The sequence below is a fragment of the Somniosus microcephalus genome, chromosome 16 (genome assembly GCF_052327205.1).
Source record: "Somniosus microcephalus isolate GS21.2 chromosome 16, FLI_Smic_1.0, whole genome shotgun sequence".
Classification (NCBI taxonomy): domain Eukaryota; kingdom Metazoa; phylum Chordata; class Chondrichthyes; order Squaliformes; family Somniosidae; genus Somniosus; species Somniosus microcephalus.
Window position 1 is genome coordinate 10386352 of NC_141002.1, and position 21514 is coordinate 10407865.

Genomic DNA, 21514 nt, shown 5'->3' on the forward strand with positions numbered 1-21514 from the left:
TTGCGCAGCCAATTCATCCACCTTATTACAAATGCTCCTCGCATTAAGACACAAAGCCTTCAGGCTTGTTTTTTTAATGCTCTTAGACCTATTAGAATTATTATTTACTGTGGCCATGTTTGATTTAAACCGTTGATTTCTCTGACTGCCACTTTTGTTTTTCTCCTTCCTATCTTTTGCTTTTATCCTTGTTTCCCTTTCCTCTGTCTCCGTGCTCAGGTTCCCAACCCCCTGCCATTTTAGATTAAACCCTCCCCCACAGCACTAGCAAACATTCCCCCTCGGACATCGGTTCCAGCCCTGCCCAGGTGCAAACCGTCCGGCTTGAACTGGTCCCACCTCCCCCAGAACCGGTTCCAATGTCCCAGGAACTTGAATCCCTCCCCCTGGCACCATTCCTCTAGCCACGTATTCATCTGAAGTATCCTTCTATTTCTACTCTGACTAGCACGTGGCACTGGTAGCAATCCTGAGATTACTACCTTTGAGGTCCTGTTTTTTAATTTATCTCCTAACTCCCTATATTCCGCTTTTAGGACCTCATCCCGCTTTTTACCTATATCGTTGGTGCCTATATGCACCATGACAACTGGCTGTTCACCCTCCCCTTCCAAGAGAGGGATCTTTACTCTGTATCTAACCCATGCTGCACCTGCCCTGGGAGTGTTTGATGAGACAGTGTAGAGGGAGCTTTACTCTGTATCTACCCCGTGCTGTACCTGCCCTGGGAGTGTTTTATGGGGCAATATAGAGTGAACTTTACTCTGTATCTAACCCGTGCTGTATCTGCCCTGGGAGTGTTTGATGGGACAGTGTAGAGGGAGCTTTACTCTGTATCTAACTCATGCTGTATCTGCCCTGGGAGCGTTTGATGCTGACTTTAAGAAATTTACACAAAAAAGGTTTCAAACAAAACAGTAGAAAAACTAAAAAGGTACTAATTCTAAGCCTGCGCACAGCCACTTCCCCAGATTAGTGTATACGAAAGAATCCACAGCATAAGGATAAAAATGGAATCTCGATTTTCTGTTCTTATTTATATGTGCATTGTGTGAGTGTGTCCATGCTGAGGAAGAGGTGAAAGTGTGTGTCCCTCTAACAGTGATTCACTCTTGTCCTTTGCATAGACTGCCAGTGAGACGTTGATGTCAGGTTTTGTGGAGTGCTTGGACAGCGAAGGTGCTGAGGAAATGATTCAGGCTGAAGATGGTAAGTACTGTTATGGGAGATATATATATATGAGAATTCGCCTCTATATCCTATATATATATTATGTTATATGTATATGTACAGGAAACTTTCTGGTATCCGGCACCGACGGGACCGAGCTGTTGACGTCCCATCAAAACTGCCGGACAAACCAGCGCTAATGTTAAAACATATGGAGCTTCTGAGCTCTGTATCTAGCAACAAACCCTGTTGCTTAGCAACAGCTTCAAAACAGTCGGCCGTAGCTTGCAAGCGTCTCTGTAGCTAAGCAACAGCTTTAGCTAGACCTTGCAGAGCCTGACTGGAGAAAAAAAGCAACGAAAAGAAAAAAAACTTACCTGAACCGACTCCTGAATTTTGCCGGTGGATAGAGCTTTCTGGACATTTAATCTCCGGATAAACGAAAGTTTCCTGTAATAGATATTTGAATTGGCAGGCCAGTGTGGCTTCATGTCTCTGGGAAGAATGTAATTTGATTTCAGTCTGACAAAACCTAACTACAGCTCCAAATTGTAAATGCATGGCACATAACACCACCAGGCATTTGTACAAAGTGGGTGTCTGTTCTACATAGTGTCTTTACATCTGGAGTACTTTACTTTGCCCCCATGTATATTTTTATGTAAAATATTTGTGGTAAACCACTGTTTGTATTCCACTGTGTACATGCCTGGACATGCCTCGGCTGACTCCTCCCACAAGTCCTAGTATAAAGGTGACTGCTCCCCAGCCCTTTGTATTTCTGGACCGGTCGACCACTCGAGGCAGACCTTCATTCTTTTGTTAATAAAAGCCTTTAGTTACTCTCTTAACTCTCAGTCTTTTATGAGTAATTGATAGCGCATCAATTTTATTAACAAAATTTTTATAATGGAGAAGATCCTCACACCAACATGCCTGGACTTAGATCATCGGGAGGCGGACTCATCCACCAAGTTTACTCACTGGCTTAAGTGTTTCGAAAAATTCCTGACCGCCTCCGCAGCAATCAAATCGGACGAGGACAAACTGGATGTCCTGACCTCCAAAGTGAACCACCGAGTGTACTCGGTCATCCAAGACGCGACCTCGTACGCGGACGCTATCAAGCTCCTCAAGGACCAGTACACGCGCCCAGTGAACGAAGTGTACGCCAGGCACCTTCTGGGGAGTCGTAAACAACAACCTGGGGAATCGACCGTGGAATACCTTCAGGCACTGTCTGTGCTTGGCCGGGCCTGTGGTTGTAAGGATGTAAAGGCCGCCGTGTACACAGAGGAACTTATCCGGGACGCTTTTGTAGCGGGCCACAGATCCAATTACACCCGACAGCGACTGTTGGAGCAGAGTGACCTCGACCTCAACAAGGCCTCTGAACTCGCACTATCATTGGATGCAGCCTACCGGGGCATGGATGCCTACTCCTCTGCACCGTGGACGCCGCGGGGAATGACAGCCTGGGACACGGTAGGACCGCCTCATAGCGCCGTGCCACCCCAGCCACACCCCAGCAATGGCCCAACTACCACAGCAGTGTCCCAAGGCCAGACAGCAGTGCCCCAAGGCCAGAAATGCTACTTCTGTGGCCAGGCAAAATACCCCAGAGCGCGCTGCCCGGCGAAAAACGCGATCTGCTCGGGCTGCGGGAAGAAGGGACCCTACGCTAGCGTCTGCAGGGCCAAAGCCACACCGAACCCCAGCAGCGCCGCGTGTGGGCCATGCGGGCCGCCATCTTGGGCCTCCCCGGCCATGTGCGAACCACCGGTACAGCAGCCATTTTGGACACCTCCAGCCACATGGGGATCATGGACGCCGCCATCTTGGACGACAGCCGGAACGCAGCAGGCCCCCAACACCGCCTCATCTGATACCCGCAGCGACACACCAACCCCTGCGCTGGCATCCGTTACACTGGACCAAGCGAGACCGCACCAGCTGGCCAGTTCCACAATGGACGTTAAGGTAAATGGTCACGATACAATCTGCCTTTTTGACTCTGGGAGCACGGAGAGCTTCATCCACCCCGACACGGTGCGGCGTTGCTCTCTCCCAGTCCTGCCTGCGCACCAGCGGATTTCTATGGCCTCCGAATCCCAGTCGGCGGACATCGGCGGCTACTGCGTGGTGACACTCGTAGTAGACGGGACCGTGTACGATCATTTTAAACTTCTGGTCCTGCCCGACCTCTGCGCTGCCGTCCTGCTGGGGTTAGATTTTCAGTGCCACCTTAAAAGTGTTACGATGGCGTACGGTGGACCCCTACCCCCACTCACAGTCCGCAGCCAGCAGCTTCCAAATTGCCCGCCGCGCACCAGGTGCAACCTCTCCACACTCAGAGTCACCCCCCCCCCCCCCCCGCACTGTTTGCTAACCTCACCCCCGACTGTAAGCCCATCGCCACAAAGAGCAGGCGATACAGTGCCGGGGACAGGGTTTTCATTACAACCGAAGTGGAGCGGCTCCTGAAGGAAGGGATTATTGAGGGCAGCACCAGCCCCTGGCGAGCCCAGGTTGTGGTCGTTAAGACCGGCGAGAAGCAGCGCCTGGTCATCGACTACAGCCAGACAATAAATCGCTACACCCTGCTGGACGCCTACCCACTCCCCCGCATAGCTGATATGGTCAACCAGATCGCGCAGTACCGCGTCTTCTCGACCATTGACCTGAAATCAGCGTACCACCAGCTCCCTATCTGCCCTGAGGACCGCCAGTATACTGCCTTTGAGGCAAACGGCCGCCTCTATCACTTCCTTAGGGTTCCCTTTGGCGTCACCAACGGGGTCTCCGTCTTCCAAAGGGAGATGGACCAGATGGTAGATCAAAATGCGTTGCAGGCCACTTTCCCATATCTGGACAATGTGACCATCTGCGGCCGTGACTTGCAGGACCATGACGCAAACCTCGAAAAATTCCTCCGCACCGCCCAACTCCTGAACCTGACATATAACAAGGAGAAGTGCATATTCCGCACAAACCGCCTCGCCATCCTTGGCTGTGTTGTGGAACACAGAGTCATCAGCCCCGACCAGATGCGTCCCCTTATGGAACTCCCACTGCCCCACTGCCTCAAGGCCCTGAAGAGGTGCCTAGGGTTTTTCTCCTATTACGCCCAGTGGGTCCCCTACTATGCGGACAAGGCCCGTCCGCTGATCAAGTCCACCTCTTTTCCCTTGACAGCAGAGGCCCACTTAGCCTTCCACCGTATCAAGGAGGACATTGCCAAAGCCACCATGCACGCAGTGGACGAATCCATCCCCTTCCAGGTGGAAAGCGACGCGTCCGACTTTGCCCTGGCCGCTACCCTCAATCAGGCGGGGAGACCCGTGGCCTTCTTTTCACGAACCCTCCAAGGCCCGGAGACCAGACACTCCGCTGTTGAGAAGGAGGCCCAGGCGATTGTGGAGGCTGTGCGTCATTGGAGGCACTACCTGGCCGGAAAACGATTTACCCTGCTCACTGACCAGCGTTCAGTTGCTTTCATGTTTAACAACAAGCAGAGGGGCAAAATCAAAAACGACAAGATCTTGAGGTGGAGAATCGAACTTTCCACCTACAATCACGAGATCTTGTACCGGCCCGGGAAGCTCAATGAACCCCCGGATGCGCTATTGCGTGGCACCTGCACCAGCGCGCAGATCGATAGACTGCGGGCCCTCCACAATGACCTCTGCCACCCGGGGGTCACCAGGTTCTTCCACTTCATCAAGGCCCGCAACCTGCCTTACTCCATTGAGGAGGTCAGGACCATGACCAGGAACTGCCAAGTCTGCGCTGAGTGCAAACCGCACTTTTATAGACCAGACAGGGCCCACCTGATAAAAGCCACTCGCCCCTTCGAGCGCCTGAGCGTTGATTTTAAAGGGCCTCTCCCCTCCTCCGACCGCAATGTGTACTTCCTCAATATTATTGATGAGTACTCCCGTTTCCCGTTCGCCATCCCCTGCCCGGACATGACCAGTGCCACGGTCATTAAATGTCTGAACGACCTCTTCACCCTGTTCGGTTTCCCCAGCTATATCCATAGCGACCGGGGCTCATCGTTTATGAGCGACGAACTCCGTCAGTACCTGCTAACTAGGGGTATTGCCACAAGCAGGACCACCAGTTACAACCCCCGGGGGAACGGACAGGTGGAAAGAGAAAATGCGACAGTTTGGAAGGCTGCCCTGCTAGCCTTAAAGTCTAGGGGCCTTCCAACCTCCCGCTGGCAGGATGTGCTCCCCGATGCGCTCCACTCTATTCGGTCACTGCTCTGCACTGCCACTAACGCCACCCCTCATGAGAAAATGTTTGTCTTCCCAAGGAAGTCCACATTGGGGACATCGCTACCGCCATGGCTGACGTCCCCAGGGCCGGTCCTACTGAGAAGACACGTGAGGACCCATAAAACGGACCCCCTGGTCGAGAGGGTCGACCTCCTCCACGCCAACCCCCAGTATGCTTACATTGCATACCCGGACGGGCGGGAGGACACAGTCTCCATAAGAGACCTTGCACCCTCGGGGGCCGCAGTAACCCACTACTCACTACCACCACCACCCCCCCCCCCCCCCCCACGACCCGATATCCAGCCCCAGCAGACAGCAGGCCTGGGCCCCGCGACCCGCTCGACATCTACGAGGACGACACGCCTGTGCCACAGCCTACGCAGGACTCGACGCCGGAAGCTCCACTACCCCTGCCGTCGCCACGCCGATCACAGCGGCAGACAAGACCTCCGGAGAGACTCCAATACACTAACTTTTAATACACTTCACCCCGCCGGACTCAATTTTAAACAAGGGGTGAATGTGGTAAACCACTGTTTGTATTCCACTGTGTACATGCCTGGACATGCCTCGGCTGACTCCTCCCACAAGTCCTTGTATAAAGGTGACTGCTCCCCAGCCCTTTGTATTCTGGACTGGTCGACCACTCGAGGCAGACCTTCATTCTTTTGTTAATAAAAGCCTTTAGTTACTCTCTTAACTCTCAGTCTTTTATGAGTAATTGATAGCGCATCAATATTAATTTTGTCTGAATTATAGGTTGCCTTGAAATACAATTCCATACACACATGGTGTAGTCACCAATCAACACAACTTATGCAGAATGTACTACAAAGCATTCCAGCTGCTGCTGCTCCCTACGTCCTGCCTGATGTCTCCTGCTGTTCCTTGCCTCCTGTTACACTCTCCTTCATTTTACTGTCTGTGTCTCTTGACTCCAGTTTCTGCCCCCATTGCCCTGATTCTTGCTGCTGTGTGCCCTCTGATTTTTAACTCCTATCCTGGTACACACTGTTATTGGCAAAAAAAACTTTTTCCATCGTGTCCACAAGTGTTTTCTCATCACAGGCACTGTACCAGAGAAGAAATGCACCCTGGTCAGACACAACACAAAGATCCACATCCTGAGCTTGCTGATAAACTCCCTGGACCTGAAAGCACCCAACCTGGCATTCTACTTGCTGGGTTACGAGCTGCGAAAGCCAGTGAATGCCACCAACCTGCAAGATCCAGGTAACTTCAACTTCCACCTTATTCCTTGTACATTTGCAGCTTGACAAAAATGTTTTGTTTCTCTGCTTCACAAAGGATGACTGTTAGAAAGCAGATTTTCTTTTGTTCCACCATGCATCTGCTGACGCACTCAACCTTGTTGCTTTTAGTTTGGAAAGACTCCTAAGCACCGGCGAAGAGTCTTCAGCTTCTCCCAGACAAAGTTTTGAACTCTGTGATGAATTTAGAACAGGGTGTATTTAATAATAAACGTTGGCAGTGATGCAAGTTAGCAACAGCACCTCCCTCAAACTTTCCACGCACACTCGCGTGCTCGTCCACTCCCTCCCTTGTGCCCATGCACCTGCAGTCATCACACCGTCCCCACAGCAATACGATTGAACAGTAAGCTTGTGGAATGTTGGAAACAGTTTAAATTTTTGCTAACTTGAATTTTTTAAATATAAATAAGGAGTTCTTGGTTGTCCACGAACCTGCCTTCACTCCATTTTGAATATTCTTGAGAAGGGCACCGAAGGAAGGAATGGGCCCCTCGCTGTGAAGGAGTCCCCACATTTAGCCGAGCTCTGCTATCAGGTAGGAATGACCTTTCTGTTCTCCTACTTGAGGGAAATACTGTGTGGGTGGATTGCATGTATATGTTTCAGTGAGACAGCTCAATATGCAGTTTTATTGATCATTGGTAGTGTCCGTTTCCAATTGAAATGGGCTTTGGCCTCATACAAGTTCAAGCTGGCATTATGTTCCTATACTGAGATCGATAGAGTTTTGTTAGGTAAGGGCATCGAGGGATATGGCACCAAGGTGGGTAAATGGAGTTGAGGTACAGATCAGCCACGATCTAATTGAATGGCAGAGCAGGTTTGAAGGGCTGAATGGCCTCCGCCTGTTCCTATGTTCCTCGAGTATCTGAATGACAGGATACATTAGCTCCAGCATTAGTGATGCAATTGGCCTCGGCACCCCAGAGCTCCTATGCCTGGTGCTATCCAGGTCCATTTTCTGAAAAGTGCGTGCCTGTGTGTGGACATCGAGTATGGACAGCATCAGGCTCACCTGTGACTCCCTTCACACTTAAACGTCCGCCACTCTTTGGGATCTCTTTGGTGAGATGCTGGAGAGGGAATGATGCCTGTTGCAGCCCTACCCCAGCAAGAGTCCATTCTTTCAGGGGACCAGGAAGGGAGCAAATCTGAAGAAGGTAGAGTCTGTTGCATCACTAGTGCAGCGTGGCTGCTTTGCGAACTGAAGCAGGCGACAAAGAGTAACCATGGTTACCATGTGGCGGAGTACGTTGTGGGTGAAGTATAGACATCAACAGTGAAGGGGGGTTAAAGAGAGCGGCTATGTTGCAAGAGCAAATTAACTTTGGGATTGTGATCAACTGCTCAGGTTTGGCACTTGTTTTTGCACAGCACTTAGATTCTCACCCTGTTATCACTCTCAATTGTTCCTTGTTAATTTAATCCCATTTCCCTTGGTTCTCTTGCTTTGTCAGAAATGGGGCTGATTTTTGTTGTACCTTTGTCTGAGCATATGTATAGGACACTGAGTAGTGTAGAGGAACAAAGGGACCTTGGAGTGTATGTCCACACATCCCTGAAGGTAGCAGGCCAGGTAGATAAGGTGATTAAGAAGGCATACGGAATGCTTGCCTTTATTAGCCGTGGCATAGACGACAAGAGCAGTGGGGTTATGCTTCAACTGTATAAAACACAAGTTAAGCCTCAGCTAGAGTACTGCGCGCAGTTCTGGTCACCACATTACAGGAAAGATGTGATTGCACTAGAGGGTACAGAGGAGATTTACAAGGATGTTGCTGGGAGTAGAGAACCTTAGCTATGAGGAAAGACTGGATAGGCTGGGTCTGTTTTCCTTGGAACAGAGGAGGCTGAGGGGAGACCTTATTGAGGTGTATAAAATTATGAGGGGCCTAGATAAAGTGGATAGAAAGGACCTATTTCCCTTAGCAGAGGGGTCAAAAACCAGGGGGCACAGATTTAAAGTAATTGGGGCAAGGTTTAGAGGGGATTTGAGGGGAAATCTCTTCACCCAGAGGGTTGTGGAGGTCTGGAACTCACTGCCTGAAAGGGTGGTAGAGGCAGGAACCCTAACCACATTTAAAAAGTACTTGGATGTGCACTTGGGAAGCTCTAACCTGCAGGGCTACGGACCAAGAGCTGGGAAGTGGGATTAGGCTGGATAGCTCTTTGTTGGCCGGCGCGGACACGATGGGCCGAAATGGCCTCCTTCCGTGCTGTAACTTTCTATGATTATATGAGCCTGAGCTCTAATCTTGCACCCTATTAATGTAGAAATGTGCTCTGCACTTCCCTAATTGCCTAGTTTGTAAAGGTGCACCCTTATTTACTACAAAGCTACACAGACCCGACTACTCCATTAACCCCCCCCCCCCCCCCCCCCACATTTGACGTTCGGCCTGTCAACTCAACTGCTGAGTTAACAAGTGCCAGCCGATGGTGGGAGTGGGAGTGGGAGTAGGCCGCATCAGCATCCTTATATTAGGGAGCAAAGAAAGCAGACCTCCTGCTTGCAATCCAGTGACTCCTACTGTTGAGCACACCAGTTTATGGTTATCAAGTGGAACAGTCCTGGGTTCAGCTTTGATTCCCTCCACAGTCAAGTGACCTGTTGAATTTCGCTATCTGGCCTTGTGCATGAAAACAGGCCAGTTAACAAGAGACACCAGAGGGCCGCCAACCTGTAAGACCACACCTCACTGAGTCGGTGTTGTTGCGGGTAGAGTGGAGAAAATGTTGCCCAAGTGACTTGTGGAGCAGGTCCTCATTTTAAAAAAAAAAAAAACCTTTTTCTGTGCATTGAGCTCCGAGTTATTGCATCCCATTCAGTCAAACCTAAATACTGTGCTGTGGAATTTGTTCTTCTTGGTGCCAAATCGCTGTTCTTGTCCTCTAGGTGATTTATCAGCTGTGTGCATACTCTGATACCTCCGGGCCAACCATGCGATACTTGAGAACAAGCCAGGATTTTCTCTTCTCTCAGCTCCAACATCTGCCCTTTGTAGTTAAAGGTAAAGGAGAGTCTGGAGCTTGTGCCCCATCTTCTCTCTCACTTTAGCAGGCACACGTGTTTCCTCTCTCTCCCTTTTTCTTTTTCTCTCCCTCTGTCTTTTTTCTCCTGTTTTCGTGTTCTCTCCTGTTCTAATTACAATAGAAGACTTGGCTCTCGTTTTCAGCCATTGCCTGATGGCCTCTCCTTTCACCGCTACCTTTGTGTTAAATGCGGACATGTGTGTGTTGAAATAAATTGTAACTTCATTCAAAGCTGGAAGAATTCCTTTCCGCAGACCACGAAATCTCAGCCTTGAACCAGATGTCGTGGCTGATGAAGACTGCTGGGATTGAACTGCGTGTGACATCTCTGAATCGGCAGCGTTCTCACACGCAGCGCCTCCTCCATCTGCTGCTCGATGATGTGCCGCTGCGATCCTACACTGGTAAGTGTTTCTGAATGTGTGCGGGGATCGTAAGAGTCATACAGCACCGAAGGAGGCCCATCATGTCTGCTGACTCTCTTTGGAAGAGCTATCTAATTAGCCCCACTCCCCCGCTCTTTCCCATAGCCCTGCGATTTTTTCTTTTTTTTCTTTTTTTATATTTTATCCAATTCCCTTTTGAAAGTTACTGTTGAATCTACTTCCATCACTTTTTCAGGCAGTGCATTCCAGATCATCATAACTCGCGTAAAAAAAATTCTCCCCATCTCCCCTCTGGTTCTATTCCCAATTATCTTAAATCTGTGTCCTCTGGTTACTGACCCTCCTGCCAGTGGAAACAGTTTCTCCTTATTTACTCTGTTCAAACACTTCATAATTTTGAACACCTCTATTAAACCTCCCCTGAACCGTCTCTGCTCTAATGCAATCTCTGCTTCTCTGGGGTCTCAATATTGATTGAAAGTTTTGCTGCCACTGTTTATTTAAGAATCACTGTGTGAGCTGTCTGGTTCAGTGCAACGAGTCAATCGGAAGTGACACCCAGCCGCTGTTCTTGTCGTTTTCACTGTACTCACTCCAGAGAGCTACCAGATACTCTGAACTTTACACCGAGTGATTTGCTGAGCTTAATGTGGCGATATCACCCCTGTGTTACGGGCTCTCGAATCCAGACAGTTCCTTTCATCTAATGAAATAGAAACCAAGGGCTCTGCAAAAGCTCACAGTCTAATGTGGGTCTGAGCCCTACGGACCAGGGGTGCCCTAGATTCAGTCCCTGGTCTCTGCTGAGCTAGTTGATCTTGGCTGGACTGGTAGTGATGGAGGTAGGTGGGTCTATAATTGCTCTCCGTATCCTGAATGTGAAGGAGGAAAGAATCGATCATGGTCCCACTTCTAATCACTATTCTGTGACTCCTCTCCACATGTAGTTGTTGGGTGAGGGGAGGTTTGAACGTGGTTGTGATGCCTCCCTGGTTAAATAGCCTTTCAATACTTACTGAAGAAAGGCTGGTTGCAGATGGTACCTGAGGACGCCTAGTGTCCCATGGAACTGTATCCCAGAAAGTGTCAGGGTGGGGGACAATTGCATAACTTGAAACTGTATTTTGGGGAACAATCTGTAGAGAGGAACGAATACCCAGAATAAAAGATAAATGAAATCTGCACCTTCTTTGAAATTTGTTTACTGTTTCTTTTGAAAGTCAAGCCCGTCAAAATGCCTGTGGCAGAAGAAGCTTGTGTTAAACATATAATTGAGAATAAAAAATGTATAATTTATCTTTAACCTTTTAATGCTCTGCCTGTCGCTTGGCGTCAGACACTCTGTGGTCCTACAATAGCAAAACACTGCGGATGCTGGAAATCTGAAATAACAACAGAAAACGCTGGAAAAACTCAGCAGGCCAGGCAGCATCCGTGGAGAGAAACAGAGTTAACGTTCCAGGTCGAAGACCCTTCGTCAGAACTGGAAAAAATCAGGAAATGAAACCGATTGAGAAGCAGGTTTTGGGGGCTAGGAAATGGGGGAGGGGATGAAAGAACAGAAAGGGAAGGCCTGTGATAGGATGGAAGGCAGGAGAAGTAAAGAGACACTAAGAGATATTCAAGGCGAGACGAGATGGTAATGGGGCAGGTTAAGAAACAAAAGATGGCTCTAGCTGAGGTGTGAATGCACTGGCAGAGTGAGAGACAGCTGCCAAGTGGGAGAGAAAGCAAAGGCACAGTCCAAAAGTGTGGATAAAAAATATATGATAAAGGCCGAGGTTATGATCTGAAATTGTTGAACTCGATATTGAGTCCGGAAGGCTGTAAAGTGCCTAATCGGAAGATGAGGTGCTGTTCCTCGAGCTTACGCTGAGCTTCCGTGGAACAATGTAAGAGGCCGCGGACGGTGAGGTCTGAGTGGAAGTGGAGCGGTGAATTGAAGGTCCTAGTTCACAGTCCATATTTGTTTCAAAGAAAGAATGGACTGTTTAAAAAAAACAATTAACGTTCATCTTGGCAGCAGCATGACAGTTGACCCCAGAGGTTCTGGACTAGGGAAGGTGCAAATCGCATAGGGTTCTAGCTTTTGATCACTATGCAGTGCCCTTGTTGCACTGACGGACGGGGGAGGGGGGCAACGAAGAAGATGCAAGGTGAGCACAGACTTAACACTATGCTGTGAGGCTCCCTGTCACAGAGCTTGCTTTCTGGATTTACTTGGATGAGAGTACTGAGAGGTGACCAGGTTCCCTGGGATCGTACCCCAACGGTGCCTGAAATAAATGGAAGAAAATTAACCAGAGTCAGAGCAATTTAACCTCTGGTTTATCAATGCCACCAAAGCATTCATGTTCATGCTGTCTTGTGTTACCAGAATCTCTGGATTGAAGTGTTGTCCTGCAGGTCACCACAAGCAGTCTGTTTATTACTTAACCATTTTGCTTCATGCTAAACACTGATGAGATGTCTGGGTGAAAACATGGTTGACTCTTAACTGCCCTCTGAAGTGGCCAAGCAAGCCACTCGGTTGTATCGGGGCAACTAGGGATGGGCAATAAATGTCGGCCTTGCCAGTGACGCCCACATCCCGAGTTTCTTTTTTAATTGCTTGAACCCTCAACTCCAACAAAGAGTTATTGCAACAGAAAGTTGCTCCAAAGAACACTTATTTTTGCTTTTCACTGCCTTGCAGTTTCACGATCTGCCTGCTTGATATTGGATGAAGATACCTTTTATCTGTGCCGCACAGCCAAAGCAAAGATCCACACTTGGATCTCCCAAGAAGCTGTTGCATAAGAAGGCCCCAGGGACACCACTCAAGGCAACTAAAGATGGACAAGAATGTGGCCTTGCCATCATTGCCCGCATCCTGAGAGCAGATAAATTGAATAGGCTCTGATCAAGGGATTGTACTTTCATCCCTTCATAAAAAGAGCTGATTATGATAGCTGGTTTAAGATAGAAGGCTGTGATGTTTTTAGACACAACACCCCTCCGAAGTTGGCCTCATTTGAGTCCTCCCTCGCTCCTGCTGTTGAATTGGGCGACTGATTATATACGCTTGAGCTAATTAATGCTGTTTATGAATGTTGTCGTGTGACTTACAAAAGGTGCTCATTGCTGCTTCATGTCGCTGCTGTCTTTATCCACCAGTTGATGCAGAAGGAAGTCTCGAAGAAGAAACGAGAACCATCACTGGATTTCTGCAGTTTGACACCACCTCTAAAGGTATTTGCATCTCCTCATCCAGTGTCTCCCTCCACTTGTGCTTTGAGATCTACAGATTTGTAAGTTACTGGTTCGGGAGAAGAGGAAATAAAATGAATATTTGGCAGATTGCATGATGTTGCGTGCATCAGTGTTTGCAGGTTTATTTTGTGTATTGGTACCAATACACAGTGGGAATAATCACATTTAAACCAACACACTTTCATGTTGCGTGGTACTTTTTGTGCGTGATTACTCCAACCACTGCCTTAATCGGGGACAGACCTGCACCCATCACTACTTCACTCTAGTGTTGGAGAACTCGAGATGCTCTTGCCCAGACACGTTGCCACGTTGGGAAAGGTACAGTTTGCTGCAGAGGCGGGGTGGGGTTCATAGCTCAGTTAGATTGTGAGTGTCATGTCAGCACTAGCCTTGATGCTCCAGCCATGTGTTTTGGGTTTGTGCCGATACGTTTCTGACCTCTGCTCCACTGTCCTGCCAATGGTCAAATGCTACCCAGAGACAAGCCTGTGGGTTGGGGGTTAATCAGGGTTTCCATATCATTATGCAGTGATCCTTGGTAGAAAGTGTGCCTGTTTGGATGTTAAGTGAGTATAGGATTGACTTTTCTCATGGTGAGTCATCTGACCATACAAATGGTCTGGGCCCACATGGATTTGAGTGAAGTACCAGAAGCCAACCAAACTGCATTGAACCCAGCAAGGGTCAGCTCCTTTAGCTTGGGGAGGGGGCAGGGGGGAGAGCAAGAGAAAGATAACTTTAGAAAAGAGGGGGGTGCAGAGAACCAAACCAACAGTGGATAGTGAATGGGAGAATAGTGCTGAGGTCTTGGTGTGGTACTGGTGAACAATGAAAAACCTGCAGCATTACGTACCAAGTACTGTGGGGTTTCTGCAGAGGCCAGGGCCCCTTTCTCCTGGCTCTGCATGGTACAATCTTGTAAGTTTCTTTTTGGATGTGGTATATTGGGACCAAGAGCAGTGAAGTTATTTCACCTAGTTTATTTGTTTATCAGATCTGTCATGTTGCTGTTTATATTTCAACAGAATTTGCAAAGAAAAGTTTGAGTATCTAAATAAATCTAATCTATCCAGTTAATATTCTCGTCAATCAATTTGGGGGTAGAGTCTCCTATTGCTACATATTGATGAAATGAAGTACAATAGGACAGTGTTGCATTAGATTTTGGCAATCAATTACTATTTTAAAAGGCTCAATTACTGAATGTGGTTCAAAAGGAGTTTCCTGCGAGTATTGATATTCAAATGTTGCTGTTGATCTAGTGCGCCGAAAGATCCTGAGTATTCTGGATTCAATTGACTTTCGCCAGGAGACTCCGGAAGAGCTTCATTTGGATTTCTTTGATCGTACTCAGATTGAACAGGTCATCTCGAAGTGTGAACACAAGAACCAGCAGGGCCAGACTGTCTGCAATGTGAAGGTAACTGCTGTCTGAGTATAGCATTTTGAGCCTTTCCTTTCTCTCTCTCTCTCCAATATCCACATTCAATCTGTTTACCTGTCTGTACCACACATGTTTTTAATTTTTTTTTAAATTCTAGTCTTTCCACCCCTTGTGTTCCCACTATCTGTGGTGTTGACTCATGTTGTGTTCCCTCTATCTCATACACCCTCTCCTGGAGTTTTCTCTATCTCTAGTATTCTCTCCTCCATCATTCCCGCAACGTGTAGTGTTCTCTCTCCTCGCACCCCTTCCCCTCGGGTACTCTCCAGCTCCTCCCGCCAACAGTTAAACATTCTACACCTCCCTTTGGCAGCAGTTCCCTGGTTGGCCGGGATGTTGCAGTGCAGCAGAAGGCCCAACGACTTGTCGGGGCAATCTTCCCCTGGAAGTTGTGCAAAGTTTGTTTCTTTGGGTCAGAGATATATGTTTAAGAGAAGCCAAACACACACACTTTTTTTTCTCCAAACACCAAATGTTTTCCGCAAGTCATCAACCAATTAAAATATCAAGCCAGGTGGCCAGCTTAAAGTGGAAATTGCTCCTGTTGGATAGTCTTGTATATTGGCACGCTGACTGAGGTTTCCACTCTGTTCCCCGGGATGGTGACTGCCTCATCTGCTGATTTGTTTCTCCCTCCTCCACCCTTCCCCATGTAAATCCACTTGCACCTCGTCTGATATACATCTTAGCTCGGTCTTGTATCTCACATTCCTCGACTTTCCCTCCTCCCCCCTCACTGGCAGTGGCTTTGAAGGTCTAGCATAATGTGGGGAGTTGTCAGAGATAAATCACTTTTCCACGTGCCAGAATATTATTGAGTAACAAGGCCGGAACAGTCTACTGGCTGTCTGTCTTTTTCCCTCAGACTCAGCACCCCAATCACAGGCTGGTTTAACTCCACCCTTAATGCTGTATGATGCTTTAGACTGTAATAGAGCACAGTCCTCCAAATGTCTTAACTTGTCTGTCATCAGCAGTGGTCTGCGTAAGGCAGATTCTAGCTCCATTGCCTCATTGTATTAGGGAGTGGTGGTCCCTGCCCACGAGACATGCACCCCGGGCTCATTTGGCCGCAGCTGACAGTACCCAGTAAGGGCCCCTTCTCGGTTACGAGTTGAGGCCCGCGGTGGATCTAGCGGAGGAAGGATCACGTGGCTCCTCAGCAGTGGTAAAGGCATATTGAAGGGTAGCTGGGACTCTCGAGTCTTGGTCACAGCCCACCTGGGAGAAGGCACTCCGTAACTAAAGAGGAAGGCATCTGGATGTCACCTCAGCTATTCTCCCTAGTGTAGGAGTAGCATCTATCGGAGGATATAAAATACCTGCTTAGTGCAGATCAGGTGTCGGGGTACAATCTTTAGATGTGTTGAAATGGAAACTCCAGTGTAACCTTGTACTGTTAATGTTTTCACTGTGAATTGCTTTACCTCCCAGCTCCTTCATCGAGTACTCATTGCTGAAGTGAATGCTCTGCAGGGAATGGCAGCCATCGGACAAAGACCTTTACTAATGGAGGTAAGACCTTCTGTGCAATGTGTTACTTGTCTGTTCTATTTTATTTTCTATTTATTATTAAAGTAAGCGTGGACTGCCCCCCCCCCCCCCCCCACCCATCATGATTTATTCAGTAAGCAGCTGAAACATACTCATCAAGATGCCCCCAGGCTCGATTCACTGTCTGTTTTGAGGTCGCTGATCTCGGGCAGGACAGTGGACATGGTGCTGCAGTTGGCATTGGAGGGAAATCCGCCATTGTTGCCACTCCTGATCACTATCCAGCGACTTCAGCTGGCTGGTCAGGTGTGTGGATATTGTGTCAGCCTAGAATTGGGCTCAGTTGTGGTGCACTCTAGATCGAACAGCATGTTGACACACTGAGAATAACCACTTGGGTAAGTCACTAGAGGGTAACCAGTGCCCGTGGAGTGTCAGCCGTGGCTCAGTGGTAGCACTCTCGAGTGGGACTTGAGCACAAAATCTAGGCTGACACTTCAGTGCAGTACTGAGGGTGTACTGTACTGTTGGAGGTGCTGTCTTTCGGTTGAAATGTTAAACCGAGGCCCCGCCTGCCCTTCGGTGGATGTAAAAGATCCCCTGGCACTTTTCAAAGAGCAGGGGAGTTTTCCCTGGTGTGCTAGCCAACATCACTTAAACAGACTATCTGGCCATTTATCACATTGCTGTTTGTGGGACAATGCTGTGCACAAATTGACTGCTGCATTTTCCTATAGTACAACAGTGACTACACTTCAAAAGTACTTCATTGGCTGTGAAGAGCTTTGGGACATCCTGAGGACATGAAAGGTGCTATATAAATGCAAGTTCTTTTCTTTCTATACCCCAGCAAAGACTTAATGGCCCAGAAATTCGAGTCTCCACGGGTGAGTACGCACGGGGTACTCACCCGTAGGCCCAATGGAAGTGCCGGTTTCCTGCATGCACTGCACATGCGCGGGAAACCGTCACTTCTGTTCCCCTGAACGAAGGGGTTCAGAGTTCGAACGCGTGCGCGGGAGAGGCTGCGCGTGCGCATCGAACTTCGTTTTTTTTTCCAGGTTTTCCCAGGAGGGTAAGTCTGCAGAAGTTACACATTTAAAAAGCAGGCGTAAGGCCTGCTTTTTACAAGGTAAGTGGTGAATTAATTGAAATTTTTAAAAAAATTCCACAAGTTTATTATTTTTAAATACTTTAAAGCAAGGTAAGTTTATTTTTAGCCCCGTTAGAAAATAAAATTATTTTTTTCAAAAATTTAAATAATTGTTTATAATAGTTATTTCATGTAATTTATAGTTTATTTTAAAAATGTGATTTTTTTTAAACAATTTATTTGAAGATTTAGTGATGTTTTGGGGCCGTAGTATTTATAAGTTTTGACAGCACTTCCTGTCAAACTTATGAATGGAGCATTCCCTGCTCCGATTGGCTCCCCCATGGCCCACGTGATCCCAGGGGACGAATCGAACTAACTACGCCCCTGGGATACACAAGCACTGCGCGCCGGCAGCTGGACCAGGCCCCGGATCGGAATTCCACGCGGGCCCACAGCACAACGGCCGGCACGCTAGGTAAGTGCAGGTCGGGGGCTTGCACCCGCGGGAAGCCCCCGACCCGAATTTCTGGGCCATTGTCATAAGGAGTGATTCAGGAATGGTGAAAGCAAGATAGTTCAATAGGCCCCGAGCCCGAGATGAACGATTCCTTCCCCTAAAGCCATTAGTTTTTGGGACATGTGAGGTCGAGTTATTCTGAGAACAGCATGTAGAAAAAGGCAACTTGCTTTGCTGCAAAAATGTTCTTTTCTTAAAAAGAGAATGGGGTACGTTTAATTTGCAAGGATTGCCTGTGTTATGATTAGTCTGTGGGCATCTGTGAAGAGAGAAGACAGGTTGACATTGTGACCGAGGCTTTCCACCCAAACTGTTCAACTGTCTCACCACTTTTCACAAGCTGACAGACCCGCTATGAATTTCCAGCGTTTCCGGGTTGTTCCAGCGTTCCCAGTCTCTGTTTTCAGCTCCAGCCCATTTATGTTTTGAGGAGGGAAACTGTTTTGCATGTTGCCAGCTGATTATTTAGCGCGCCTGTTTCTGATGTTGTGACTGTTGTTCAGGAGATCAACACGATCTTGCAGCACGTGGTGGAGAGGAACAAGCTGCGGGAGTGTCTCCACGCCAAGCGGCACATGCTGGAGTCTTGGCGCCATCTCGTCGAGATCATACTTGCAGCATGTCCCCTGGACCTGATTCAGGAGGAGGACAGACAGCTGGTCATCCGGGACCTTCTACACGAACTCCATGACAAGGTGATGCAAAAATGTCCTGCAGCAAGTTTCTATCATTACACCGCGGTTTTTGGTTAATTATAAGTACTAAAATTTTAACAGCCAAGATGCATTGGTAAATTGCACAAAGGATTTCTTAATTTCCCAGTGCAGTAAACTCTTACTTAAACGGCACTTCATCATCTGGAATGCTTCAATAACCGGCAAAATTCAGGAGTAGGTTTTGAGGCTTCCGCCCCAGAAGGAACGGGGCAGTAGTGTCCCGAAAATGGTGGGGAATGACTTGCCACTTGTTCCCGCCGTCGCTGTGGGTGCTGCAATCTTCCCGCACAGTATCAGCTGCCGTCCAGCCAAAGAGGAACTCAAAGGTAAGTTTTACTGTATATTTGTGGCCGTGTAACCGGGGCTCTCGTACCTTTTGCTGTGTAACCGGGGCTCCTGCACCTGTGGCCGTGTAACCGGGGCTCCTGCACCTGCGGCCGTGTAACCGGGGCTCCTGCACCTGCGGCCGTGTAACCGGGGCTCCTGCACCTGCGGCCGTGTAACCGGGGCTCCTGCACCTGCGGCCGTGTAACCGGGGCTCCTGCACCTGCGGCCGTGTAACCGGGGCTCCTGCACCTGCGGCCGTGTAACCGGGGCTCCTGCACCTGTGGCCGTGTAACCGGGGCTCCTGCACCTGTGGCCGTGTAACCGGGGCTCCTGCACCTGTGGCCGTGTAACCGGGGCTCCTGCACCTGTGGCCGTGTAACCGGGGCTCCTGCACCTGTGGCCGTGTAACCGGGGCTCCTGCACCTGTGGCCGTGTAACCGGGGCTCCTGCACCTGCGGCCGTGTAACCGGGGCTCCTGCACCTGCGGCCGTGTAACCGGGGCTCCTGCACCTGCGGCCGTGTAACCGGGGCTCCTGCACCTGCGGCCGTGTAACCGGGGCTCCTGCACCTGCGGCCGTGTAACCGGGGCTCCTGCACCTGTGGCCGTGTAACCGGGGCTCCTGCACCTGCGGCCGTGTAACCGGGGCTCCTGCACCTGTGGCCGTGTAACCGGGGCTCCTGCACCTGCGGCCGTGTAACCGGGGCTCCTGCACCTGCGGCCGGGGCTCTCGTACCTGTGGCCATTGTCACTCCATGTCCCTTCTTCTGGCCTGAGGTCGGCCAGTATATAAATTGCCTCCGTTATCCTGAATTTTTAATCCACCAGCACCACCCCGGTCCCGTAGGTGCCGGATACGAAAGCGTTTATTGTATCTAGAATCCATGTATAATCAGTTAGGAGGATAGGAAGGCTGCTCACTGTCCTCCAGACCTATCGATTGTTTAATTTTCCTCTTTACAATACATTAGTGCATTTGCCTCTTGTACCACCAGCAAGAAAGAGGAGTGTGCACCAGTTGCTTTCTGGGTCACTGTTTCATTTTGGCCGTAGGCAGGTTGGGCTCAGCTCTTGAACATCATATTTCTAGCTTGTGTTGACCTACTCCGAACTAGGGAAGATTTTCGCCTCAATGGTCAAGTCCCATACACAGAGGTTCCAGTCTCCCAGCCATTCTCTGAACCTAACCCGCACCGTAAACAGAGTCCATTCACGGCAGGTGCAACTGCATCATGTTGCAAAACTATTTCAGTTCTCCTGTATGAAAGGTATTAAGTGGGCAGTGGCATGGATTGTCGATATGGAATACTCTACATCATGGTAGGAGTGGCACAAAAGACAAAATTCAACATGGGAAGCATAAAATAGAAACAGAAAAAGCTGGAAATGTTGGCCAGGTGGAGCCTCGGTTTAATGTCTCGTCCAAAAGACGGCACTTCCAATTCTGTCCTCGAGTTTCTGGAGAAGGGCTTGAACACATGACCTTCTGACTCAGGCGATGGTGCTGCTAACTGAGCCAAGGCTGACGCCTCGGCAGCAGGTCAGGTAGCATCCATGGAAAAACAGAAGTCGATGTTTCAGCTCTTCGACCCTTCCTCGCGACTGGAAGCTATTGCAGACAAACAGCATTTAAAAGAGAACAGAAGAGGGGGGGAAAGAAAAAACACAAGCACACTGGTAAAGAAATGGCATGACCTGTGAAGTGCTTGGACTGAAAACAGGAGATGATTAAATGGTAGAAGTGGTATTAGCAGGAGGCAAAAAGGCATAATGAGAGAAATAAAAAACATATACAAGACAGTGTGTGAATAGTGGACGGTAGAAAGGGGAATAAGGAAATCCAGAGCTAGCTCCGGTGGCTCGGGAGTCTGGTGAAGTTTTTTTTTTAAAAAGCAGACCAACACCAAGCATAAAATAAGTCTAGGTACAGTAGGGTTGCACAGAGGTTGTTGGGAAGCTTGTATTTTATGGTGCTGTGTAGTCTGATAGTTTTGTTAGACTCTGTGTCTCTCCCTCTTAGATCCTCAGTGAGGAGGCTGCCCAGGAACTCATGCCCGTGGTGGCTGGGACGGTATTCACTCTCACTGCTCACCTCAGCCAGACAGTCCGCAGCGAGCAGAAACAGGCGCTCAGCACCCACTCCCAGTACGTCACCATCCTCGACGGGAGCAGCACATCAGCAGCAGACTTATCGGCTGGCTTTACCTCTATCGGAGACTCTTCTCTTCACACCATCCTCAGGAAGCTCTTGGATTTCATCCTCACAACTGGTACGTCCCAATGAAACTGCTGCCATTCTTTATTGTGCAATGTAGATTCGGCAGCACCTCCCAAACCCACCACCTAGAAGGACAAGGGCAGCAGGCGCATGGGAACACAACCACTTCCAAGTTCCCCTCCAAGTCACACACCATCCTGCCTTGGAAATATATCGCCGTTCCTTCATCGTCGCTGGGTCAAAATCCTGGAACTCCCTCCCTAACAGCACTGTGGGACAACCTTTAGCACGCGGACCGCA

The 21514-nt window shown here is 49.0% G+C and overlaps 1 protein-coding gene across 1 annotated transcript in view; it reads left to right on the top strand.

Moving 5' to 3' along the window:
- Positions 1 to 21514, top strand: part of nup205 (nucleoporin 205) — a 141274-nt gene that overhangs the window by 79307 nt on the left and 40453 nt on the right. Inside the window, exons 20-29 of the mRNA XM_086008589.1 lie at positions 1128 to 1209; positions 6525 to 6689; positions 7141 to 7265; positions 9627 to 9741; positions 10018 to 10167; positions 13306 to 13380; positions 14667 to 14824; positions 16283 to 16363; positions 18459 to 18650; positions 21017 to 21266. Coding sequence (XP_085864715.1) covers positions 1128 to 1209; positions 6525 to 6689; positions 7141 to 7265; positions 9627 to 9741; positions 10018 to 10167; positions 13306 to 13380; positions 14667 to 14824; positions 16283 to 16363; positions 18459 to 18650; positions 21017 to 21266 — 1393 coding nt within the window. The remainder of the gene's footprint in view (positions 1 to 1127; positions 1210 to 6524; positions 6690 to 7140; positions 7266 to 9626; positions 9742 to 10017; positions 10168 to 13305; positions 13381 to 14666; positions 14825 to 16282; positions 16364 to 18458; positions 18651 to 21016; positions 21267 to 21514) is intronic.